We start from the raw sequence: 27,467 nt of genomic DNA, 5'->3' as shown, positions 1-27,467 counted from the left end.
GGCCAATGTTGAGAAGATCCCATAAGGATAAAAATGACAATGCAATTGCAGGCCAAGTGGTGCCATTTAGCCAACAGTTCATAAAATGCTTAAAAGACAACTTTATTGTGAAGATAATAACCAGTGCCTTGTCAGTTGCTTATGAAATATGTATATCACATTAGTGGAAAAACCCCTATAGTGTTACCACTGAGCGGAGAGAACGCAAATGAGCAAAAACTGATACGACCATTTTCATTCAGCTTATCTAAAAGCTTCTCAATCAGATCATTATGTGCTTGAATGTGCAGCATGCAAGATGACTGTATACTGTCTAAGTTGTACTGTGGTTAAAAAGCAGCCTCAATAATCAAAGTGAACTCAAGTGTACAATGCTCTCATTATGACAACACACACCAGCTTTACTCACAAAGTCATCCTTTCTATGCGTAGCTGATAATGTGTGATGCTATTAAAAAAGCCAGAGGCTAATTGCAGTATTTTTACAATAACAATGCCTGGAGATCTGCTCAGCTATTTAGCATATAGTCCACAACATTTTTCTGGTGGAGTGTTGAGTTAGATATTCATTCCCTGTGACAGCTATGTGACCAGGCTATGGAAGCCGCACTGGGATCTTTTGCTTGATTACATTTTGAGAGGCAGCTGGGATGCAGACTGAGGGAGGAAAAAAAAGAAGATGAGGAACATTGGCCCGGAGAGGAAACAAAGCCGTCAGATGACAAATACAAAAAACGAAAAGTTGGACATTTGTTTATCATCATCTTCAACTGACCCCATTGCACACATTGTCATTTCATTGTGCATTTTTCTTGGGGTCCCGACAGTGTGTGTGGGCTCAAATTCCCTTTGGAGCAGGGTGAGAATGTTAATAAGACTTGCACTCACTCTGGAGGTTTAGTCCCTGGTTGGGGACTGGGGGGAAAGACTTAACTAGACTGACAGTTCACAAGGATGAAAGCCATTTCAGTGACAGATTGAAGTCAAGGCATCGTTTAATGGAAGGTGCTTAAAGTGGATCTGAAAAGAGCCTGGGGAGGTCATTAAGAGGGTCAGCTTCCCCAGCCCCCGAGTTGGCTGGCTTGTGGATTAGGGCAACTTATTTCACGCAAAAAAATATATAAACATTTAGTATGGCAATATGGTGAAAGGGGGAATCTGTGCTATGGAGGTCAATGAGGAATGACATGGACGCAACAGCTGCCTACGGCCTTGCAATTCACAGGGAAAGCATTAAAGTAAAGAAGTGGCCTTGTGTCCTCAGTGACAGCATGAAAAGTCATGGAGATCCAGTAATCCACTTTGGCAAAACCATCTGGGTGACTACTTTGAGTGACCTTTTCTACAAGCAGCAAGACTCCACCTTCTCTCCCAAATACATCTCTGCTGAAAAATCAAGTTCAAGCGAAACAGATTTGTCGAATCTCACCTGTGTGTTGACTCTTTCAATAACGCAGGAGATGACGTGGAGCACCTGCATTTTGGTGTCGCACTCCGTCACCTGCTGCAACAACTGGAAGAGCAGCCCAAAGATAGACTCCAGGTACTGTGGAAGGGAAGCGAGAAATACTGAGCACATTTTACCTTCACTTTTATTTAAAGGACGGCATGGAGATAGAAGAAAACTCACAGGGAGGAACTGCTCAGTCCGGAACTCAAAGTCATCCACGGGTGGCGGTGAATTAAAGAAATGACCAACCTAACACTGGATGGCATCTTCATTTTATAAGTACAATTATAGTTCCTAAAAATTTCCCTACAAATAAATGGAAAAAAAATTGCCGACAATCCACCCTTGATAGCCTGTTGGGATACTTTCTCAACATTTTCTCACATTTCTCTCTGATTTAAACACTACAAAGAGTTCAAACCTGCAGTTGAATTTTAATGATTAACCCACAAGTTTTTTTTTAATAAGTGACTGACACATATAACCTGTTACTGTAGCGTTTTTGTATCCTTGTTAAAACATAGCGCTCCTGTCGTATTTACCCATATACTGTATGTCTACTGTATGCATTTCCCTCTTCCGTCCTTACTCCTTCCATAATACAGCTGCAACTTCTTTCAAATTTTTCTTTCCCCTTTGGGGTGCGACCGCAGGTGCCTTTTGACGGTGTAAAATGTTTCATCGAGGGATAAAACTTGCTGACAATTTGTCAAGCACAAGACTGACTGACAATGGTCTACAGTCCCTTAGCCAATCAGGACACAAAACTAAAAAAAAATGTCACTTAACAGCGAGTCCGTGAAAGGTGAACCGTGACGTGATGAGGGAACACTGTTACACATTACATTATCTGTTACTTTTACGTACGAGCAAAAATCTTAATTTGGAAAGGATATTGAGTTTCAGGGTAGTCGCCGTCTCAATCCGCACCTGTGGGGAAACACAACATAATAATCAGAATTAGGAATTCAGTGGAATTCCTGCCAAAAGTCAAGAACGGGCAGATTCTCCCAACCCATTCCAAATTAACACTTAATAAATGGATTCAACGTTACATTTCAGCATAGTAAATCATGGCCATTTAGTTTGCTGTCCATTCCACTTACATTACAATACAACACAACACAACATACAATAACCTTTTTCCAGTGTGCACTCACCAACCATGGTTGACATTTAAAAAATTAATTTATGGACATTACATGAAAAGTCAGAAATTAATGAAGAGGGCAGCAAATTTCATGGCAATCCATCAACTCAGTTGACAGGGTCAATGTCAAGAGAAAACATAAATCATCGTTTCCATCACCCTATGGCGGTGGGAAAGAGCATAGGGACATGAGTAAAATCACATTTAAAAAGTTTTGTATAAAAGGGATGTTGTTATGCTGTGTGTCTACACATTTGTGTAGGTATGAAAGGAAAGCATAAGCCACAGGGTTGATGGCCATTTAACTGGTCATTTATTGGTTAAGAAATAATGATGATCTCATCCGGCACTCCTATACTGACTAATAATGCTCTTACACTGGGCCATTCCAACAGTGGCCAGCTCGAGCTATTGTAAACGTGTCATACAAGTCTCAGCGTAGGCCGACTTCTGCTTTACAGAGCAGCATCACCCATCCATTTTTAGATCCAAACAGTGTAATCTCACCATGACAGGGTGATGGAGATGCCAATGACGGCCACGGGAAATGTGAGCAGATGGAAGAGGAGTCAAAGAAGGTAAACGAGTGAAGAAATGGGTGGGAGACTTAAAAATGCACAAGAGTGACCGAGTCAGCAGGTTTTATATATATATATATATATATATATATATATTTTTTTTTTAAACAACAGATGTTATCAGGGTGCTTAAATCAATAAAGAGGGTTGTACAAGGTTGGCAATGAGCTTTCAGAGTAGAGTATATGAGCACATTTCTCCACTGAAGAACGTCTCCACTGTTTTATTCTATTTAGGTAACTAGTGACGAGACAGTACATTTTTCTTCTACAACACACACACACACACACACACACACAAGTACATGTCACAAGAAGACATTTCTCGGAGGAAGTAGAAAAAAGTTTTAAACAAACATCACGTTCAAAATATGAGTCAAAATAAACTTGCGTTGAATACTGAAAAGGTTGCTACATCAGGCCCATTAGATGCCATCAGCACTGGCCTTATTCATTCAGACAAAATAACTCAATTTCTATCCTCCCGCAGAATGCAGAACACGGCAGATTGCTTGCTGAAATTTGGTCTCATGAAAAACACATTAAGTGTCTGAAAATGATTAACTAGAAAATTGGCTTAACATTATTAATTAGTCTGAAAGTGTACAGCGTAAAAAACACACTGGTTTTAAAAGTAATAGAAAAATAAATAAGGAGAAAATTACTTTGGTCATGCTCGCTAATTCCAAAAGGAAACTATTAAACTCTAGTGTGGGGGTGAAAAAAGACAATGTTGTAGCAGTGTGGCTACTTCAACATACACTCTGATCAAAATTTAAGAACAAAAATGTAAATTTTGCACTGTTGGATCTTCATTACGGAGGTTGTAAGTGGAGCTTCAAAATTCAAAAAGAAGAAATGGGAGTCAGACGAAAACATTTTAGATTAAGTAATTTACTGCAAACAAGCTTTAAAGTGAAATACATAAACTATTCTTCAGCTAATCAAAAGTTTAAAGGGGACTTTTTCCACTTTCCCGACCTATAAATGTAGTTAGAATGTTGTATTCTTGTGTTAAACGATTCCAACGTTTCAGATAATTAGGTTCGCGGATTGGGAAGTGAGACCTGGGAAGTTTGGGGTGGCTCAAAACGCTCAGTTTCAGAAGGCGTGGCAAAACTACCCATTTGTGATGTCACAGAGGGGCAGACTTCCTTATATAGGAGGGCTGTAAAGCCAGTTAAGCTCTTTGCCCTCCTCCAAGCACTGCTTCTCTGTTTTCTGACTCTTTTGTGAAAATGGGCCAGTATGCAGCTGTACTAGCCACTTGTCAGAAGAGCAAGCAGTAAGTAACAATTTATCAGTGTCCTAACTGTGTTTATTTTGTGTAAGTCATGGAGCAAAAGCGGTTGTCTGTGGAGCATTATAGAGTGTGCATACAGGGAGCAGGGTTGCTAATAGCCGTTTCCCACCCCAATCAGTGGCTCGATCCGAGTCTTTTAAACACTGGTACTCCTGCAAAAATATTACACATTACCGATGCAATGGAGCTTCAGGTTGCGCAGGGGCGTCAAACGGCAGCGTGGATAAGTGGACATGTTGCAGGGAGCATCCATCATGAATGAAGGCCCGAACATGTGTGGTAATGACCCGATTAATTGACAAAGGACTTCTTCCAGAGGAATAACCTCACTCTTTTGAACCATCCTGCGTATTCCCCTGATCTGCATCCATTTCAGATGGATGGCAAGGGATAATCAGTTCCAGACAGTGAAGCCATCTTCACCACCTGGAGCAACATTCCCACTGGTCTCCTGGACATCAAGCATGCCCAAACCCATTTGTGCAGCCACTCATTACTGAGTCCTTTTTTGAAAATGTTATTTCTACTTTAGGTGGGTTTCAGAGTTTTTTTAAGCTCTGGTCATAAACTTTTCATCAGCCCATGAATAGCCTATTTCAGTTTCATGGTTTGAATTTTGAAACTCTACTTAGAACGTCCTTAAGATCCAACGGTGCAAAATGTAAATTCCTGCAATTTTTCAACTAGTCTTAAAATTTTGATCAAGAATGTATGAACTAATCTAACACAAAAAATAACTTTTTGTTGGGGAAATACTCCAATTGTACCATGTCTAACATTTGCCTGATAAAATCAAAAAGGCATTTCCCTTTTTCATGTTTAACTGTGATGTGATAGGAGTATGTAATTCCAAATTTCCTCAACTCTGTTTGCTGGTGCTCCATTAAATATTATCTGCTGTACAGTAACATGACTTCATTAAATTGTGAAATGAGGAGTATATCCATATTTTGTAATCTTCAAAGCCCCACTGCTCTTGAGTAAAAGTAATTAACCGCGTCCTACATCACCAGCTGGTTTAACCAAGCAAATTCACAGACAATTATAATACCCCCCAGTGAGAATACATGACAAAAAACTGCTTTAAACATGACACCTACCTGCTCAATCTGTGCATATAAACACAGCATAGAAGCAGTAGTGCAACATTACCATTACAAAAGAGAATACTTCACCCAGCATTTTATTGTTCCAAGTATGTAGGTTGTTTATAGGTTTATAGGCGTCAATTAAACCAGCAATTCAAATGAAATCGTCAAGGCAGGGGATGTGTGCAATGATTAGTTTGTTTTTTTATTAATGTCATGACTTCCCTCACAACCCTTAGGGCATGGGATTTTGTGTGCATTATTTGTTATTAATTAGAGCAATCTTAATTGTGGATTGTGTCATTCAAAATGTCAATGATTGGACCACAAACATGTATGTAGTGCTTAAGTCATAACAAACTTTGAGAGCTAATTAAAAAGTACCCCATGAAAGATAGTTTAATATTTGAATGGGGAGACATGATTAACTCAAACTATCAAATAATGCACATAATTTTTCAAACAGCTTTTATATGAATACCGTTCAGAGAAAACTCATCAATCAAGAGCACAGCTTGTGAGGCAATGAATTGAATCTGAATGAAGGATGACTGTTATTGTTACTGCATGATAACACATGGGCTGAAGAACGCACCGGATGAAGCAAAATGGAATTAGCATGGGACATTCTAAAAGACAATCCCTCACTCGCGACAGGGCTTTTGTTTGGTAAGATTTGGGATTTTTTTGAGGATTACTGTGATAAAATGATCGTAAACAAGAATGGCAGTAGAAGCTGACTTACCACCAAGTCCGGATCCTGCATGAGAGTGAGGATGACCTCATAGAGTAAAGGGCGAAGGTCCGATTTGAATTTAACAGAGATCCATTGACCTATTAGCCATATGACTCTCCGTCGAATCAGTTTGTACCTGTAGAGCAAAATAACATTTCATAGATTGCACAAGACGAGATGATATACAAGACTGGGTCTATAAGGAAGAGACAAGACACCATTTTAACATTACGTTGACTTAAAGAAAAAAAAAATGTCTACTAATTTAATTTCTACTAAGTTACACTCTTCTGCACTGTGTGTATGCAAGCAGCCCAGCCTCCATCCACCATTAAAAGAGCTAACTACAGTGCATCTGGAAAGTATTCACAGCGCTTCACTTTTTCTACATTTTGTCATGTTACAGCCTCATTCCAAACTGAATTAAATTAATCTCTTACCTCAAAATTCTACACAAAATACTCCATTATGACAATGTGAAAACAGTTTTTTTTTTTACATGTTTTGAATTTATTAAAAATAGAAAACAAAAAAATCACATTTACATAAGTATTCACAGCCTTTGCTTAATACTTTGTTGATCCACCTTTGGCAGCAATTACAGCCTCAAGTCTTTTTGAATATGATCCCACAAGTTTAGCACACCTATCTTTAGGCAGTTTTGCCCATTCTTCTTTGCAATAAGTCTCAAGCTCCATCAGGTTGGATGGGAGACGTCTGTGCACAGCCATTTTCAGAACTCTCCAGAGATGTTCGATCGGATTCAAGTCTGGACTCTGGCTGGGCCACTCCAGGACATTCACGGAGTGGTTCTGAAGCCAATCTTTTGAGATCTTGGCTGTGTGCTAATGTCTACTGTCTATATGGTCAAGGTACATGAGCAGTCTACTGAGGTCAAGAGCGCTCACGAGCAGGTTTTCATCCAGGATATCCCTATATATTGCTGCATTCATTTTCCTTCTATCCTGACTAGTCTGCCAGTTCCTGCTGCTGAAAGACATCCCCACAGCATGATGCTGCCACCACCATGCTTCACTGTAGGGATGGTATTGGCCTGGTGATGAGCAGTGCCTGGTTTCCTCCAAACATGGCGCCTGGCATTCACACCAATGAGTTCAATCTTTGTCTCATCAGACCAGAGAATTTTGTTTCTCATGGTCTGAGAGTCATTCAGGTGGTTTTTGGCAAATTCCAGACGGGCTGCCATGTTCCTTTTACGAAGGAGTGGCTTTCGTCTGGCCACTCTACCATACAGGCCTGATTGGTGGATTGCTGCAGAGATGGTTGTCCTTCTGGAAGGCTCTCTTCTCTCCACAGAGGAACGCTGGAGCTCTGACAGAGTGACCATCGGGGCCTTGGTCACCTCCCTGACTAAGGCCCTTCTTCCCCGATCGCTCAGTTTAGAAGGCCGGCCAGCTCTAGGAAGAGTCCTGGTGGTTCCAAACGTCTTCCATTTACGAATAATGGAGGCCACTGTGCTCATTGGGACCTTCAAAGCAGCAGAATTTTTTCTGTATCCTTCCCCAGATTTGTGCCTCAAGACAATCCTGTCTCGCAGGTCTACAGACAGTTCTTTTGACTTCATGCTTGGTGTTTGTGCTCTGACATGCACAGTCAACTGTGGGACCTTATATAGACAGTTATTATATTTCCAAATCATGTCCAATCAACTGAATTTACTGCAGGTGGACTCCAATTAAGCTGTAGAAAGATCTCAAGGATGATCAGTGGAAAAAAGATGCACCTGAGCTCAATTTTCAGCTTCATGGCAAAGGCTGTGAATACTTATGTAAATGTGATTTTTTTTGTTTTCTATTTTTAATAAATTCAAAACATGTCAAAAAAAACTTTTTTCACATTGTCATAATGGAGTATTTTGTGTAGAATTTTGAGGTAAGAGATTAATTTAATTCAGTTTGGAATGAGGCTCTAACATGACAAAATGTAGAAAAAGTGAAGCGCTGTGAATACTTTCCGGATGCACTGTACATTGAGGCCATAATTCTATGGAACAAACACTCTAAGGTGCTGAAATCAGGAGGAAAACAGACACATTATTTAGTTCATTTTCATTTACTGTGTGATGAACCAACTCATTCACTGCCAGCCATTTTCAGAGACGAGAGCTCCGATAATTTCCGGCTGCAAGGTGGCACATGCTGGCCACACGGTCAGGAGATCGGGAATATCTGGGTTCGAACCTCCACTTGGGCTTCTCTGTGTGGCGTTTGCATGCTGTACCTGTGCGTGCGTGGGTTTTCTGCGGGTACTCAGGTTTCCTCCCAGATTTCAAAAACATGCATGTTAGGTTAACTGCCGTTGTTAATTGTGCATAGGTATGAATGTGTACCCCGCCTCCAGCATAACCCTGCAATACCCTAATGAGGATAAGCGGCACGGAAAATGGATAAACATTCATTAATGTCACATCGCTCATGTCAAATCAACATTTAAAGTCACTTTTTCCTTGATGTCAGGACAAAAGTTACAGTATTTTATATCCACACAAAAACATCACAGGAGATTTGACATCTTTGAGCCTTCTGCAAAATCCAAAAAACCATTAACAATGGACGGATGGAGAAAGTATGCATGCCAGAAAGGGACGGAGCGACATTGTAAAAAAGGCAATGTGGATGAAAACAGAAACCATGGTGGCTGAGAAGAGTGTAATATGAAATGAAATGTCACTCAGCATCCGTACGTGTTTCCATCTACTAATACAGCTAGTGAATCTAAGGGCAGTCGCCACAGAAATGAGTGGAGGGAGACTTCAAGGAAGCGAGGAGAAACCGACGCTCAAAATTCCTCTAAAATTGCCAAGAAATTAAGGACAAAAACTGGGCTCAGATGATTCTACACAACGACATGAGTCAGGACCGTGTGTATGGACATATTGGAAAAACAACATTGTGTAGACTTTTTGAAATGTAAAGCTAAACATATTTAATATAGACACAAATATGCCTGAATGGAGTTGATTCCTCACCCTCTCACAAAGGCTGGCATTTAACCAATACCTCAAGCAGGAATAGACCATCATCTAATTACTGCAGGGTTTACAGCTAACCCAAGAGCTGAGAGGGTCTAGCACAACATTTCCTTTTCTATTGTGGCTGTAGCATATGGTGTTCTTTTCCAATATGAGCAAGCAGGTACGTCAGTGCCAGAGAAAAATGGCTTTGGGAATAGTCCCACAGCGCGACAATTAATCAGGTTGCAAACAACAGCTCCACTTGAGCACATTAAGTAACATCACAGGCAAATAAAAGATGATTACTCGAGGATCTCGAGGACTATCTACGAGTTAAAGCAGGCTGAGAACAAAGCATCTAATAAAAACCTGAATCCTAAATTCTGCACAGTATACAGCAGGAGTCCTCCAATAGTAGTGGCGATGTCCGATATTGGCTTTTTGACGAAAACCGATATTGTCAAACTCTCAATTTCCAATACCGATATCAGTTGATACATATACTGATATGTGCTATATCTCCTGTGTTGGAATGAACACGACATTTTTTTAAATGTCGGTTTTATACCGACCTCAACCAATATTGCATTTTTATGCTGATATTGGATAATAATAATTATCGCACATCCCTAAGTAGACTATTTCTCTGCCCTATTTGTTACTAATCAGGGAGAGGGGTGTAATAGAGTGCATCAAAGTTCCAATGTTTCATGTGAAAGTTGCTCTGGTCTTCGAACCTGGTCTTGTCCTATCCTCATTAAGCTATTCAAAGCACCAAACCTCAAATGTTCTCAAGAGTATGACGCAAACAAATAATATAATGACATAGACTGCAAATAAAAAAAAAACAGTTTTTAAAGTATTCATTGGTCATCCGGGAGACAGCAAGACACGTCTTTATCAGAAAGTGTAAAGGTCAAGCCACACCAGGCAAAGTATAAATGTCAGTGTCCCATAGCACCGTATGGAATGCTGGCTGAGTTTGACTATAGACAACATAGCCAGCCGCGTTACCCCACGGTTTGGGGAACACAAAGGCTCAAGCATATAGGGTAACGAAGGTACTGATACCACTGATTATGGTGAGGTATGTGTCATTCATGTACTTTTTTGTGACAGGCAACATAAATTGAAGACCAGGTCAAGGACATCAGATCTTTGACCATCTCGTCAATACAGACAGTCCAAAAGCCACACTGTGCACCTGGACACGGTGCATTTGACCCCATTATTGTGCCACTGCTGGTCCAAGTAGACATCTGCTAGGGGCACGGTGGCCCACAGGTTCCACAAGACCCACAGCAGATGTTGCTGGAGTTCTTCCGCTCTTTCCTCAAAAGTTTTTTTTTTTTTTTTGGACAGGCATAATGCTGGGTCATGGGCTTTGCAGGCTGCCCAGCCATGTATGTAACTCATCACTTTTATTAATAAAATAAATCGTACTTCACAAGGCAGAAATATTTCCGATCCTCATCATGTGCCTGAAGATAAACTCAAAAGGAAAAACAGTAAGTAGAGAGTAGTGTGATCTCTGAAAGCTCTAGGATTTAAACTAAATGGCCATGAATGTGTGTTCTGCATAAAAGAAGGGACAATCAAAGAAAATGCAAAGTACATTTTAAAAACAGGTACACCTTGTATAGACAAAAATCCAGCTTTGATTGAGATTTCTGAGGGACAGTCTAATTTTTCGTTACAGGGTCTCTCCAGGTTTTGAATTGTCAGACCTTTTAAAGACTTTTTTAACACCATAATGAATAATGTAAGTTTCATTCTGCAGTAGGGGAGACAAATCGTTGACCTTGCATTTAAATAAATAAAAAAAATTCTGAAAAGAAATTTGTTCCAGCATACTAAAAAACAACAAAAAAAAACTACAGTTTCCTTGACCTTTCAATACCGTATTTTATGACATTTTAAAACATTCTACACATCTGTGTGCCTTAAATTAATTTTAAAGGCAAACTGCACTTTTTTTTCCAAATTTTGCCCATCATTTACAATCCTTATGTGGAACATGAACACATATTTCTTTCCCTTTTCTATGGATTAAAAACTAGTTAATATGAGCTAGCTAACAATGCCCGTCATTGGGACACACATGCTGTGATCATGCATTAACACGTACACTGATGAGAACATGTAATAATTGCAGTATCTTGCCCTATTTTGATGATTTAAATCACTACCAAAACGTCTTTCCTCGGCACGTTGATACACATAGTTCCGTCAACTACAGCCGACACCATAATCATGACAATATCATAGTCCATTTAAAGTACTCTATATTAGAGTCTGGTCTACAACTTTTATAAAGAAAGTGCTCCTTTTTCATCATCTTTAGAACTTCAACAGAAGGTACTTCTCTTGAGTTTTAACTCAGAACAGTGACTGAACATATTAGCATTCTCACCAGCCCATTTTCCCCTATATGTCAGACCATATTTTATATTCTTAATAATGCATACCACTGGGAAACATGGATGCCACCCTGTACATTACAAAGCATTCCTTACAGCTATGCAACCACAAGAGAGATAAAACAAGCCACTGTTTGCTACAGAGGAGACATGACTATACTCTGGTGAAGAAGATCAAAAAAAAGAAGTCCTAGCTTTAATATTCATGAAGAATCTACAGAATCTGCATGGATGGCATAAGTATCTTCAAAAGGAGCATGTAGTGCCTAGCAAAACATGTCTTGATTCAGCACGCGAGAACAGAAAAAAACAGCAGGTGTTATGTATAAGACTCCATCTTGATTTGACTGAAACAAAGCGCTAGTGAGTTAGTTATTATGGATGTGGGTGTTTAATGGAACATCAATGAAGATAAAAACTACACAAAGTGTTACAAAGAGAGAAACAGGGCCCTCCTGCAAGTCTTACAACACAAAGGGTTCCTGCGGATATGACATTTCAATATTCCATACTTTTTCCAGACTAAGTAAATAGATCGTGTGATGTTCTATGTCCCAAGAACCAGGTGGTGGAGTTCAAGTGTCTCGAGGTCTGCAATAATGCGGTCATTGTAACGGACCGTTGTGGTGAAGAGAGCTGAGCCGGAAGGCAGAGCGTTCAATTTACTGGTCGCTCTATGTTCCCTCACTCGCCTATGGTCATGAGCTGTGAAAATTAAACTGTGCAACTATTAGATTGTGGATACAAGAAGCCGAAATAAGGTTCCTCCGTAGGGTGGATGGACTCACCCTAAAGCCTAAGTAACGTTCAGATATTTTGTACGTCTTCAATGCCACAACACACCTACATCCTCCACTAACAAACAAACAAACAAAATACAGCGGTTTGGGGAGCACAGGGCCAAAGAATTTAATGGTTGTGACCTTGGCTTAAGAGATACGGTGAGGAACTCACCATCCAGAAGGAGGTCAGAGTAGAGCTGATGCTCCTTCACATCAGGAGGAGCCATTTGAGTTGGCTTGGTCATCTAGCCCGTACGCCTCCTGTGCTTGAGGCATGTCCAGCCAGGAGGAGGCCCTGGAGGTAAACTTAGGACATGATGGAGGGTTTGTGTCTCACAACCGGACTGGGAGCGCCTTGGTATCCTCTCGGAGGAGGGCAAAAGTCTGGCCAACTAGTCTTAATATTTGGGCTTTCAAAACCAGTCATCAGTAAATGTACATTTACCCATTATGAGCTGTGGGCGGCTGCACGGTGGGAAAAGTGATGAGCATGCAGGAGACCCGAGTTCAATTCCACCCTCGGCCATCTCTGTGTGGAGTTTGCATGTGTGGGTTTTCTCCGGGTACTCCGGTTTCCTCCCACATTCCAAAAACATGCTAGGTTAATTGGCGACTCCAAATTGTCCATAGGTATGAATGTGAGTGTGAATGGTTGTTTGTCTATACTATGTGCCCTGTGATTGGCTGGCCACCAGTCCAGGGTGTACCCCGACTCTCGCCCGAAGACAGCTGGGATAGGTTCCAGCACCCCCGCGACCCTCGTGAGGATAAGCGGTAGAAAATGAATGAATGAATTAATTAATGAGTTCTGTGGATCATCTCTCCGCTGAAAAAGCAGAAAAGAAAACTTGATTACATCTGGGCGTGCCTTAAAAGGAGCTGGTGAAGGAAAAGAGCAGAGGGCTTGCCATTTAATCTTCCCAAATGTTTACCACAACGTGTTGCCTACTATCGAGTAATTCTATGACTTATTAATTAATTACTTTTGACTGGTTTATGAAGCATATATGATATCTGTACCAATGCTCCAGGAAAGTCAGCATTCAAAACACTGACTCCCTGGAGTCATGCAGGCTTGAAAATAAAAATAAGAGAAAAATATTGGTCACCTGAGCTGCAGTGTCATTGTGACATCAAGACACCAGCTTCTTAACGTGCACCTGGCTGCCAGCGTGGCTGATCTTTTGAGTGCTGCCGGCTCGGTGTTTTGATTGCCCTGGCATTTATGCCTGCAGGGCACTTCTTTGTTCTTCATATCACTCATACCAGCCACTCACTCTCGCTTTCTCTCCCTCTCGCTCGCACTCTCTCATCACTTTTTAAATGCACTCATCTCCCGGCTCACTGTCTGAGTCTGCAGATGATGAGACGGTTGATGAGGCGGCTTCGCCAGTACTACATGTGCGTCACTAGTTTGAGAGCAAATGAGTGGACACTGCCCGCTGTTGTGATACGTCTGCGAGGTATCGGCTGGAATCTAATGAGGCTTTTCGCACTATATTCACCGCACTGATCATTTAAATCAATAGCGTGACAGAGGTCAAATGGAAATTAGTTTGTGTTACTCTGAAAGAACTGTTAGATGTGCAATGTCGTGACCACTGCTGTTGTTTGCAAATGAGCATATATTATAAGTTAAACAAACGCCAATTTAAACTGAAGTGAAAACAAATACCACCCTTTGCCAAGTACATAGCAGAACATTAGATGAAATGATAACATATGCATGGTGAAAGGCACCCTGTGATTGACTAGTGTGCACCCCAATGGGACATGCTGCTTTGGATGGATGTTAGGGTGCATCAAATTTGAAGGGGAAATTTTTATTTCATAATATCAATTTGGCTGGCATTCCTTTTTTTCTAATGAACATAAAAATGTCTTTTGTAAAGTTTTGAGGAAATCTATTGAGATTTAGGGGTGCCACCTCACACATAAACTTTTGTAAAATTTCGTAAAATGTGCAATTTCTAGTCTAATTGTCTAATCTAAAAAAGTTGACCTGGAAATGTTGAGTACAATAAAATTTAATACAGCATCATTTTCTATAGGGTTAGTTAAGTAAATATATTTGTTTTCTCTTTGGGCAGATTGGGTATTCCTCAGAATTCAACTTTCAAGATTCTCCATTCATTTGTCCTATTGACAAAATGAATGGTGGTAAATGGGACATGTTCACATGGCCTTACCCTGAATTTTATGTAGCAGTGATGGATATTTGACATGCATATAAAGTTTAAACACTGTGTTTAAACACAAGGGGCAATAGTAACACATTTAAATAACAAACTCTCTCTACTGGCAAACTCACTAGAAACTCACAGGGATAAGAACATTAACTAAACTTCTTTCATTTTCTACCGCTTTTTCCTCACAAGGGTCGCGGGGGATGCTGGAACCTATCCCAGCTGTCTATTCACTAAACTTAATTGCTCTGTCCATTTTGCCAGAGTCCTCTCCACTAAGGAACATCACAAGGGAGAGATGAAATCTGAACTGAACCTCACCAGTGCATCTAACCCCAGATTTGTCATCCCACCTGCCACCCAGGAGTAACCCTCCTAATCGTTTGCAGCGACGAAGGTTTGGCTGTTGGCTGTGGTCATGTTCAACTGCCTGCAGCACATTATGCAGGTGCTGCTCCTTCCTGGCCATTGAAATAAAGTAGGATGCGAGTTTGACGCCACGCTCGGCACAGTCATTCACCACATTCATCGCACAGACATTTACCGGACTTATTTTGAACGCAGCATTGATAGCCCATTCTATTCTCGGTCAGCTGTTGCATAGGAGGCAGAGAGATGTGTATAATTGCCGCCTGACTCTACGACCAGGCCACGAGTGAAGGCAGCCTGTTGCATTGGTGACATGTAAGCATGTAAGCTGACTTGCAAGCCAGTGACACAACACTTGGTCGGCTGAGGATATCAGGCGGAATGAAGACTAAAATACTAAATGGACAAGTGTATATCAGATTGTGTAGGACTACAGTACTACTCTCAATAAATAATAGGCATCAGTAATACTGTCTACTCTATATTACTCTTGTTGATGTTAGGCTTGCTCACCTATTAGCTAACTGTCATTAGCAAACCGTAGCTAGCTAATGTTAGCTACAGTAGAGGCAATGAGCACTAAATACCTATAAATATGACTACAAATCATTCAAAATACAAAGACAAAACCACAAATTTGGTAGTAATATGTAATAGGAGTTTAAATACCAACAAAAACATAAAGATCACTTGAGAGTTCTTGAGCTGCAGTCTTTGCTGACCTCAAATCTCCATAGCGACCATTGAGCACTGTTAACCACTTTATTCCACAAAAACAGATGTATGGTGGCACCCCTAAATCATGTATTGGAAAAATATTTTGTATGTGGTGTTTCTACATATATTGGAACACCTTTAGTACCCAGCCATATCAAATTTCAATAATTATGTTTTTTGATGCACCCTAGTGTACGTGTATGTGACACCCTCACAATATGACATCAGGAGATCATTTTTTTGGAAACATATATGAACCACCATGTCAAATTTCACCTGTGATGGCTGACTTGTAACTCCCCAAGAAGCTGATTGTTGAACCACTGGTCAAAGTCCACATTGTCAAACAACTCGAAGGCAGCCAGTCCCACCGCGTTGTAAACTGCAGACAAAAAAAAAAAAAAAAAACTTATCACAACTAAGTTATCAATTTCACAAATCAGACCACAAAACAGGGATGGGAATTTCCTGGGTATATGAGCTGCTACTTTTTTTCCTCACGCTTTGAACCCTGTGGCTTACACAGTGGTGCGGCTAATTTGTGATTGTGTTCTGGTCTCACGGCATCTCGTGTGCATCGGGGGCAGTCATTTTCGCACTTTGTGCACATGCCCTCACCACGGAGACCGCCTGAAGACATGCAAGCTTTCAGGATGAAGGTGCTCTATGTAGCAGCTTTTGATTGGATCTGCCGGTGGATCTCGGCAGCAGGTAAGGTGTACAGAATTCTATTGTCGCAAATGGATTTTGGTATGCTGGACTGCTGCATGGTGGGGAGGGGGGCACCGGCTCGAGGACTGATGTGCCTTGGGGGGGGGGGGTGGTGCTGGGAGCAACAACAAAAGAGGGAGGGAAACTGGCAGAGTGTGTGTTGAGGGAATTGTAGGGTTGTTCGGTTCTGACACTGAAGGAGACGACATGAGTGGTTAATTTAAGTTGTTCAATTAAACGTTTAAATAATCTTTCTGTGTAACAGTAATATACAATCAATGATAACATCTAAAAACTAAATTAGAAAGGTACAGTATCAGATGATTGGTTTTGAACTGGGTCAAAAGCTACTCATGTAATATGTAAAGCTAGGAGAACACACATTGGCAAGTTAAATATAACGTATGGAGTACCGCAGGGGTCAATACTGTGACCAAAACTGTTCAACTTGTATATCAATGATATATGTTAAAAAAAGACTTGAAGTTGGTATTCTTTGCAGATGATATAACAATGAGCTCAAAATCTCATATTAAAAATATTAGTTCGCAAAATTCATTCTCAATCAAAATCATGACACACTATTGCTCTGGTTTGTGACCATATCTCATTTATTGTGTGGAGATATGGGGTAATAACTATAAAAGCAATCTCTACACTCGTTAAATGTACTGCAAAGAAGATCTATAATGCAGCGTATAGAGAACGTACACATTTTTTATTTCTAAAATCACAATTATTAAAACTCACTGATATAGTTTATTTTCACAGCTAAAATAATGAATAACAAAAAAAATGTCATATGACACTACTCTACAAGTGAGAAGAAATATGATCTCAGGGGTAAATTTAACTGAAAACACTTATATGCAAGAAAAACGTTAAAAAGCCACAGCATTCCAGTATGTGGAATCGATGGAATGGATGGAGTAAGGAACTTGGAGTCTTGAATGAGTCAAGTGTAAATTTTTGTTATTATACTGTATATCACCATTTTGATGGTTATATTTATGATCATTATTTGTTATGGTTGTAAAATGTCACCATTACCTTCCACTTCTTTATTAAAAAAAAAAAAAAAACTAAAAATAACCATTACAGCTTTCTGTATTTGAAATGCAACGTTGCAATGTGAAAGACAGACAGACCTGCCATACAGTGCATCCGGAAAGTATTCACAGCGCTTCACTTTTTCTACATTTTGTCATGTTACAGCCTCATTCCAAACTGAATTAAATTAATCTCTTACCTCAAAATTCTACACAAAATATTCCATTATGACAATGTGAAAAAAGGTTTTTTGACATGTTTTGAATTTATTAAAAATAGAAAACAAAAAAAAAATCACATTTACATAAGTATTCACAGCCTTTGCCATGAAGCTCAAAATTGAGCTCAGGTGCATCTTTTTTCCACTGATCATCCTTGAGATCTTTCTACAGCTTAATTGGAGTCCACCTGCAGTAAATTCAGTTAGGGTTAGGGTTAGGGTTAGGGTTAGGGTTAGGGTTAGATTGGATGATTTGGAAATATAATAACTGTCTATATAAGGTCCCACAGTTGACTGTGCATGTCAGAGCACAAACACCAAGCATGAAGTCAAAAGAACTGTCTGTAGACCTGTGAGACAGGATTGTCTTGAGGCACAAATCTGGGGAAGGATACAGAAAAATTTCTGCTGCTTTGAAGGTCTCAATGAGCACAGTGGCCTCCATTATTCGTAAATGGAAGACGTTTGGAACCACCAGGACTCTTCCTAGAGCTGGCCGGCCTTCTAAACTGAGCGATCAGGGAAGAAGGGCCTTAGTCAGGGAGGTGACCAAGGCCCCGATGGTCACTCTGTCAGAGCTCCAGCGTTCCTCTGTGGAGAGAGGAGAGCCTTCCAGAAGGACAACCATCTCTGCAGCAATCCACCAATCAGGCCTGTATGGTAGAGTGGCCAGACGAAAGCCACTCCTTAGTAAAAGGAACATGGCAGCCCGTCTGGAATTTGCCAAAAAGCACCTGAATGACTCTCAGACCATGAGAAACAAAATTCTCTGGTCTGATGAGACAAAGATTGAACTCTTTGGTGTGAATGCCAGGCGCCATGTTTGGAGGAAACCAGGCACTGCTCATCACCAGGCCAATACCATCCCTACAGTGAAGCATGGTGGTGGCAGCATCATGCTGTGGGGATGTTTTTCAGCAGCAGGAACAGGCAGACTAGTCAGGATAGAAGGAAAATGAATGCAGCAATATATAGAGATATCCTGGATGAAAACCTGCTCCAGAGCGCTCTTGACCTCAGTAGACTGGTCATGTACCTTGACCATATAGACAGTAGACATTAGCACACAGCCAAGATCTCAAAAGATTGGCTTCAGAACCACTCCGTGAATGTCCAGACTTGAATCCGATTGAACATCTCTGGAGAGATCTGAAAATGGCTGTGCACAGACGTCTCCCATCCAACCTGATGGAGCTTGAGACTTATTGCAAAGAAGAATGGGCAAAACTGCCTAAAGATACGTAGGTGTGCTAAACTTGTGGGATCATATTCAAAAAGACTTGAGGCTGTAATTGCTGCCAAAGTTGGATCAACAAAGTATTAAGCAAAGGCTGTGAATACTTATGTAAATGTGATATTTTTGTTTTCTATTTTTAATAAATTCAAAACATGTCAAAAAATCCTTTTTCACATTGTCATAATTGAGTATTTTGTGTAGAATTTTGAGGTAAGAGATGAATTTAATTCAGTTTGGAATGAGGCTGTAACATGACAAAATGTAGAAAAAGTGAAGCGCTGTGAATACTTTCCGGATGAACTGTATATCGTATATACAAATATTTTTTGCATATTTTTTCTATTAAATGTAGTGGCCGTGGCTCATGTTCAGGTGCGCTAGTCGGAAAAATAACATGTACATTAAACAGTCACTGATTTTGTAAATGAAGCTCTGTGATGCAACAAAACAGTGACTTGCATTCAGATGAGCTGCCCTTCAGCTGCAGAGGGCAAGCAAAATCAACATGGAAAAAAAAGGCAATTTGGCTGTAGTACAATGCTGGCAAGGCTTCGAGAGCATGGAACTGACACAGAATTCGAAAACGGGGACAATAAGACAGAAAGCTGGGGAAGGGGAAAAAGTGTGGAACAGGCCGTAGAGACAACATTAATGGTCAAACCGAGGAATAGCATGCATGGGCAAGATACACTTACTGTCACTTTCTCATATTTCAACTGCATATGATTTGGCCCGGCACAATTTTGCCTTCAATGAGGGGACAAGAGGTACAATATGGGGACAAGAGGTATAATATGACTATGAATATAACACTGTAGAAAACATAATAAAACATTTTCCATTACTTTGATACTCCTGCCTGCATCTTAGAAAATCGATGCATCTTCAATATAAGAGGAGTATAAAGACAAATACGCTCTTCTATCGCTCCCCAGCCGGAACATTCTCATTTGATGACACAGCAGCAGGGGCACCTCACATTTGAGTATCTTCTTCAAGGACACTTTCACACATCCACAACGATTGATTGTTTAAGAACTACTCTGCTGGGAGGTAGCAATATATTTCTTGCAGCATAAAAGTCGTTACATCAAAACCAGGCTAACAAAATCCAACATACGCCAAGTTATTGGTTTTGTCAGGGGAAGAGCTAATTTGGCTTGCCTTAATGTTTTACTGTATGCCTTTTAAGTGGAGATGATACATCTACACACTAATGAAAAACAAACATACAATAACGTAATTTCTGCAAAAAGTTATAGTTTTCCACAAATATGTCAAAATATTATAATTAAGAGAAAAAAAGATTATGCTAAGTTATTTTTACGGGAATAAACTTGTAATATGATGAGAAAAAATTTCATTTTTAGTGGCACAGAGGTGAAATATTAAAGTAAAATTAAGTAATATTTTGAGAAACTAACCAAACAAAATGAAGAAGTCATTTTTGGAAAATTGGGTTAGGCAAAAAGTCATAATATTATGAGAAGGTAAAATAGTATCTTAATGCTGAGATGTAGTTTTGTCTTGAAATATCTACAGTATGAATTCTTTATGTATTATATGTCAGATAAGTTGATGTGGATCACATTCTGCACTGTGAGGGGCATCGCCCACAGAGCAGCCGACAGTTCCTGGCCAAAAAGGTGGGAAGACCCCAGCTTTAACAGGAAGTATACAAACAGTTACGGATTACTAATGAGTGAGTGCATGTCGTTGCACAGACTTGGCAAATGGAGTGGCATTCAGTGGTACTTTTCCTAAGCCAGAGTATATTCTGAATATTCTGACCCCGGCATTGCCGCACGCCTCTGACCTGGTACAATGATGCTCCTCAAAGCACCATCCAAACAGTGCCTTTAATATTCAAATGAAAAGCGACCATTACCAATTCCAGCCACTGATGCCGCCATATGGCCCGTGCTCTTATAGAAACGCTGAAATCATACAGTCAGTGAAGCATTTAGGATGCAGATTACTTCAGGGCTGCTGCTACTGTGGGGTGCACGACGCCGAGATAATGTCCTCCAAAGTGACGGCGGGAGGAATGTGGCATGCGTGCATGTGCCTCTCGGCAAAAAATATATATATATCCAAAAGGGACGTGCAGTTTGAGCAGATCGACGCCTCTCGGTCACATTTGCTCTCACTCATCCTGACTAACAGATGCATGAGCACAAAGAGACAGACAAGACAGATGGGCTGAAGCAGCAGCTTGGATTGCTATCGCTGAAAAGTCGCCAGAGGTGAGGATTCAGGAGAGGTAAATGGAAATGTCAAGAAAGTCACAAACACTCCTTAAGGCATATTATGTTGAACCACCTTCTTTCAAACTATTCCAAAGATTACAGACTTAACATATTTAACTCTAACCATTTTAAAGACAGTCGCCCCTCACAGCACCGCCGTTCAAACATCAAAACTTCATTAAGAAATTATGATTTTGTAGTTGAATACAGCCCATGATACAACAGGCACAACAATAACAATGAAAATAAATCACAAGAGCTTATGAACACTGGGACGATGTAAAGAAGGTTCAGCTTACCTGCATCCTTCATTAGCAGCTGAATGGGATTTTCCACATTGGTTGGGCCTGCGTCAAAACAAAAACACACAAGTGTTTCACTCCTGAGAAAACATTGTGTTCATAGATGATCTGCATTCAGATAATGCAAACATCATTATGCAAACCTATTATCCCCTCCGTTACCATTCATTTGCTTGGTGTAAACACAATAATTGCAATCAAAGAGGCTTCTGGTACCAGAAGTATACTTTGGAAAAGTTTATATTCATGTGATCCAGTGTTGTTTTTTTATTCTGCCTTTTAGTGGTAGCAGGATAATTTTTGTATTTGGGCATTTTGAAAAATGTGTATTTTGTTGATAAAAAAACAAAACAAAACACAAAATTATTATTGGTCAAAGAAATGACAAAAAATGTGAATATATTTTTTCCCCAATCATCACATTAAGTCATCTTGTGCAGGGGCGTCAAACTCCTTTTCACCATGCACCACATCAGAGTAATGGTTACCCTGTAATTCGGAAACCATATAAACATATTATCACCTTATGATAATTTTACACATTTACACATTAATTTTACACACGCGAATGAATGAATGCAGGCATTATTCATTCATTTTCTACCGCTTATCCTCACGAGGGTCGCGGGGGTGCTGGAGCCTATCCCGGCTGTCTTTGGGCAAGAGGCGGGGACTGGTGGCCAGCCAATCACAGGGCACATATAGACAACAACCATTCACACTCACATTCATACCGCTAACCACTCGACCGCCGTGCAGCCCAATTTTGTGATATTTTACCCACAAAATGAAAGCAGAGGTCAAGTCGAGTTTTACCCTGTGGTGTCGTTTAAGGGGACTTAACACTTAAACACTATTATGTTAAAATAACTGAAAAGCACAGCAAAGGGACAAGCTAGTAGTTAAAGATATAACCCTCGAAAAAGACAGCTGGAAGATTCAATGGAAACATTGTGATTTTTTGATGTTCCGTCACCTTTTTCACCAGTCTCCTTTCTACTTCTATTAGTCCTTGTTGTGCACTGGGCCCTCAATAACTGACTCCTTTCAACCATAGAATGATCTAATCTTGCTCCGGTGGAAGGTATTTCCACTCGTGTCCCTTGGAAGTGAAAGCAGCATTGGGAAGCAAGGCCGGAAGCAAACCTTTCAAAACAAGTGCTCGTGCAATGATGCTGTTAATTAAGGCAGAAAACCAACAACAGCAACGTGAGCAGGAGGAAGCCAGAGGTATTTGTGTATGTGTGGATGTCGCTGGAGAGTGGAGCGGTTTTAATGGTACAATGTCACAGGGGAGTGGAGGATGCTGACAAAGCTATAGACTGCATGTTACATATACCGTGACCGCTAAAGGCAACATGAAAGAACTTACAGTCCATGCTTTTCTGCTTCATGAAATATGTACAGGTTGACAGGAATGCTATGACTCATGAAGGGGAAAATAACAATTCCAAGTTCCAGTTTGTATTGCAGGCAAACTGAGGGATACATGAGCATTTAGCCATATCCAATAACAAAAAAGGATGCTAATTAGGAATGGGTAACAATGCAATTAATTGACAATTATTTTGATTGTTGATTACCGTAATTTACTGTGTACAAGCCGCTACTTTGTTCTTAAACTTTGAACCCTGCAGCTTATAGAGCAGTGTGGCAAATTAATGGCTATGTTCTAATCTCGTAACACCTCTTGTACTTAACTGCTACTAATCGTTTAAATACTGTTCCGCTGGCGTGTCAACGAGGAAACGGTAGCTCTTCCTTTGGCTAAACCCAATCACAAGCTATAAGTGAACTCACACCGAGCTGGTCCACCCACTGAAACACAGTGTCATCTTACAAAGAACCCAAAAATCATCCCACAGCAACTTTACACTCAAAAGCTAGCTAAGAAATGCACAAGGGAAGCACCAATAAGAGTTGAAAATAAAATTAAAAACATTTTCACTTCATCCCACAATGCATTTAATTCCAGCAAAGCATCACATCGGGTTTTCCCTAGTTCATGATTGGCTGTTGTCAAATACAGCGCTCACACCACTAATTGAGTGGGTGGAGCTTAAACACGGGCGTGTTTTATTAAAACGGAAATTGGGGTAATTGAGGCAAAATGGAGTGCACCAAATGGCTGTAACCACTGTTGCCAACTCCTCAATAAGAAAAGTAGCTATTGGCTATGCTAGAAGTCGTTCGATGACACCATTGGCTAATTTGCATATTAATGTGCATACAATTTAACATGTAGTAAAAATAGGAGAGACAAAAAAGTAAGTAAAAACACCTTAATTATGTTTAGACGTACAAAGAAATGTGATCACATCAAAATAAAATAATTACAGCCAGTGCTTAGAATAATCAAGAACGCGTAATAATTACATCAGGACTCACATCCAGCCTCCACCACTTATCTTGTGGTTAGGACTACTTGTTTAATTCATCACACATTGTTCTTCCATCATGTGTTCTGACACACTGAGAGGTCGACTGAGTCCGAATGAGGCTTGAGTGTAATGAGCAGTAATGTAATGAAGATTAAGAAACATTTAAGTTTTAGATCCCGTTCTGTAAAACAGGGCAAGATGCACCCATGTGGCATCACACCTTGCGTATGCATGATTCATGGATGGGTGGAGCTGCACTGACGGTTTATGGACAGGATGGCCGTCGAAGGAGCACATGCTGCTGCTCAGTGGGAACACAAACTGCAGATCAATAAAGTGCTTTCACTTCAAGTCCCCAAATACCAGAGGTCTCTCTAATAAGTAGCTCGATTTGTCGCTAGTCACATTTGAGAGAACATGTCTCCAAAGAGGGTTTGGAACTTGGCAACATCGGCTGCAACCAGCAGAAGCCCCGTCACTCCTGTCTCTACTAGTTTGAAGCCTGAAAAATGCAGACAACTCTTCCAAGCAGCATTATTCAGTTTGACAGTGGTGTGGAAGCAGGAAGCAGTGTGGAAATTGAACACATCAAGGCTCGCGAAGTGAAGTGAAGACAGGACATGAGTATTTGTGCATTGCTTCCTCCTTATTTTTATTTGCTAGGTTGACTCCAATCATGGGGACTCATATTTCTCTACAAAAACCAGTGGGCTGTGGGTGCTTTGTTTTGTTTTATGTGGAATGCGCATATGAAATGAAATCGGGCGTCATGCTCGACTGGCTCTCTGTCTGCTGTTCTGTTTTGTATTATTCCTGAAGTACGAATCTTTAAAAAAAAAAAAAAAAAAAAAACATACAGCGTCCCTCGCTACATCACGGTTCAAGCATTGCACCCTCCCACTATCACGGTTATTAATTTGATTTGTTGTTTCATGGTGAATACTACCTCATATTAGTAAAACCAAAGAATGCATTTAAAGCAAATTGCCTAAATTAAGCATTTTGAAGTATAAAAATGGCTAAAGGAACAGAAATAACAACATACGGCATTCAGAAGACGTGATATTATTATTATTATTATGTCTACTATATTGGGTAATACTATATCTATGCAAAAGTGATTATAGGTCTGTTATTTCATGTCCCGAGGGCTCTAATAATCCTAAAAAGCCCATTTATAAGGTCGTAAACAGATTGTGTATGCTGTAACTACAAAAAACATTTCCTTTATAAAAAAAGGAATTGGACTTGCAGAAAATTCCAATTTACCGTGATAAATGAAAGATTAATTTTCTTATGTTATGAAATTGACAAGAATTATTTGTGCTTCAACAATAAAATGTAGTCAAAAGCCCATCGCTAATTTGTGTTAGCATAATAGCTAATTATAATAGCTAATTAACAGTGTGAAACTTGCTCTTAACCTTGCTTTTCCATAGTAGGCAGAAAAGGGTAACACGTGTTACTCCGTGAGAAAAACAGTGCTCCAACGTTGCCCAAAGGAAACATAATAAATAGTTTTAACAAGCAATTAGTCTTGAAGTGGTTGTTAACGAACCCTGGAGATTCTGCACCATATCCAGCAGGACCGGTGTCAAGGTCTGGCTGTAGTTATGGAAGATATCCAAGAACAATACTTCTGTACAGGGCTAAAGAAAAAACAGAGAGAAAACAGGTCATTAGAAAAATATCACAATGTGGCTTCAAAGTTGGGTCTCCTGAGGTTCTGTTAGGCATACGAGTTGAAGGTACGCCACTAATCTTAATGTGGGGATGTACTTTAAGTTTACTAAAATAATAATACACCAGTCTCTGTCTTCAATTAAAAATTCACTATGAGAATACAACAGGATACCAGACGTGATATTTAACCCATCAGTTTTCGGTGCAAAAATCAATAAGAAATATGCTCTTAATATGAAGTGAACCATGTGTGACGTGTTGATTTTTGTCAATCTTACTCCATCCGGTAGCCTAAAGATGACATATAGTAGGTAACGATACTGACAGGTAAAGGTCATTTATAATCAGCCACTGCAATTCACGGGAAGAACTCGTCGGGTGGTGACATGCCATCCGTGCCACATCCTGAGCGATTCCCCTCATCATAGCATGCTGCAACAAAGGTCAGTGGATGAAGTGCACGCCATAGACAGTAAGAAGCAGAACTGCGTCCCTTCGGATGGCGTTCAAGTGACAGGTAAGTACTGTACGTAGATTGGACTCAAAGGGGAAATTTTGCGGAAAGCAACACAAGTGAGCGATAGAAACTCGTTTTAAAAACCCTGTGGCTCACTCAGATTTGCATGATGCAGCGGTGCTAAAAAAAGTACAATTTAATTAGAGATGCCACGATCGATCAGCCACCAATTAACAAAGAAAACATGTGATACATGGTACTCCGGTTTCCTCCCACATTCCAAAAACATGCTAGGTTAATAGCCGACTCCAAATTGTCCATAGGTATGAATATGAGTGTGAATGGTTGTTTGTCTATATGTGCCCTGTGATTGGCTGGTGACCAGTCCAGGGTGTACCCCGCCTCTCGCCCGAAGACAGCTTGGATAGGCTCCAGCACCTTCCGTGACCCTCGTGAGGATAAGCGGTAGAAAATGAATGAATGAACATGTGATTGCCTTTTAAAGTCGATCACACACAACGCTCAGTGTGCAGTGTGCAGAGCTGCCAGCACCCATATTGACAAGACAAGGGACACACTTGGTCCAATATGGCCGCTCAAATCAACACTAGTGGTTGTTTAACGAACATAAGCAGGGGTCTCCTATGCCGCCAGGTGATTTTGAGTAGTTTCTTACAGTAACTTCAATTCAGACCTGATGCCTTTAAATAATGACAAATGACCATAACATAGCCATGTGATCAGTATCGGCCGATCTGACTCATGATCATATTGGAATCTGCAGCATAAAACCCTGATCGGAGCATCCCTGGAATAAATATGTGAATCTAAAAAAAAAAAAAAAAACTCCTGCGGCAATTAGTGTCCTACTAGTTCCACCGAAACGTAATGCTTGGGTTCACAGAGACTTTACAGTTTTAAAGCGGAACATATGCATCGACTTTAATAATTTTTGAGTCTTTTATCTGTTAAAAACTTTAAGACACACAAAAGACGACCTTTTCTTCGACTCAAGTTTTTTTTTTTATATTCTGCAACGCTACCTATTCCACACGGCAGCGCCGCTGCTACGATAATATAACACAGGGAAAGGTTGCATTTACTATGATGTGAGTGGGAGCATGTGCTATTTTGCGACAGGAAAACCTTTTCCAGAGAGTTAATACGATCAGGGAGTGGGATTAATAATGCCAAGACACGGATGATAAATTAGAGTACAGTACAAGAAACTACATGTTCTGGAAGAAAGATGATGGCTTTTAGTTCATGTTGATTGCTACCGATTCTGCAAGTTGGGAAGATTTACTTTACTTACCCGTAAACTGTATTTCCAAGAATCGCCTCCGGTCTCCTCAACAGCTAGAAAGGGGAGAGTACAGTGGCAGTCAAATGGTAGTTGATGACAAATTTGTAAAGTTTCTACTT

At 40.3% G+C, this 27,467-nt stretch overlaps 1 protein-coding gene across 2 annotated transcripts in view; it reads right to left on the bottom strand.

Moving 5' to 3' along the window:
* Positions 1–27,467, bottom strand: part of ipo11 (importin 11) — a 96,345-nt gene that overhangs the window by 48,201 nt on the left and 20,677 nt on the right. For both annotated transcript variants that reach the window (XM_058069566.2, XM_058069569.2), the window contains exons 12-19: positions 27,358–27,401; positions 25,461–25,551; positions 21,519–21,566; positions 16,029–16,134; positions 6,314–6,440; positions 2,347–2,380; positions 1,631–1,671; positions 1,430–1,546 (exon numbers count right to left, since the gene is read on the bottom strand). In XM_058069566.2, coding sequence (XP_057925549.2) covers positions 1,430–1,546; positions 1,631–1,671; positions 2,347–2,380; positions 6,314–6,440; positions 16,029–16,134; positions 21,519–21,566; positions 25,461–25,551; positions 27,358–27,401 — 608 coding nt within the window. The remainder of the gene's footprint in view (positions 1–1,429; positions 1,547–1,630; positions 1,672–2,346; positions 2,381–6,313; positions 6,441–16,028; positions 16,135–21,518; positions 21,567–25,460; positions 25,552–27,357; positions 27,402–27,467) is intronic.

The sequence above is a fragment of the Doryrhamphus excisus genome, linkage group LG3, assembly GCF_037039965.1.
Source record: "Doryrhamphus excisus strain RoL-2023G ecotype Guam linkage group LG3, RoL_Dexc_Guam_v1.1, whole genome shotgun sequence".
Lineage (NCBI taxonomy): Eukaryota > Metazoa > Chordata > Actinopteri > Syngnathiformes > Syngnathidae > Doryrhamphus > Doryrhamphus excisus.
Note: the sequence above shows the minus strand (reverse complement) of the source record. Positions and strands in the feature narration are given on the sequence as shown.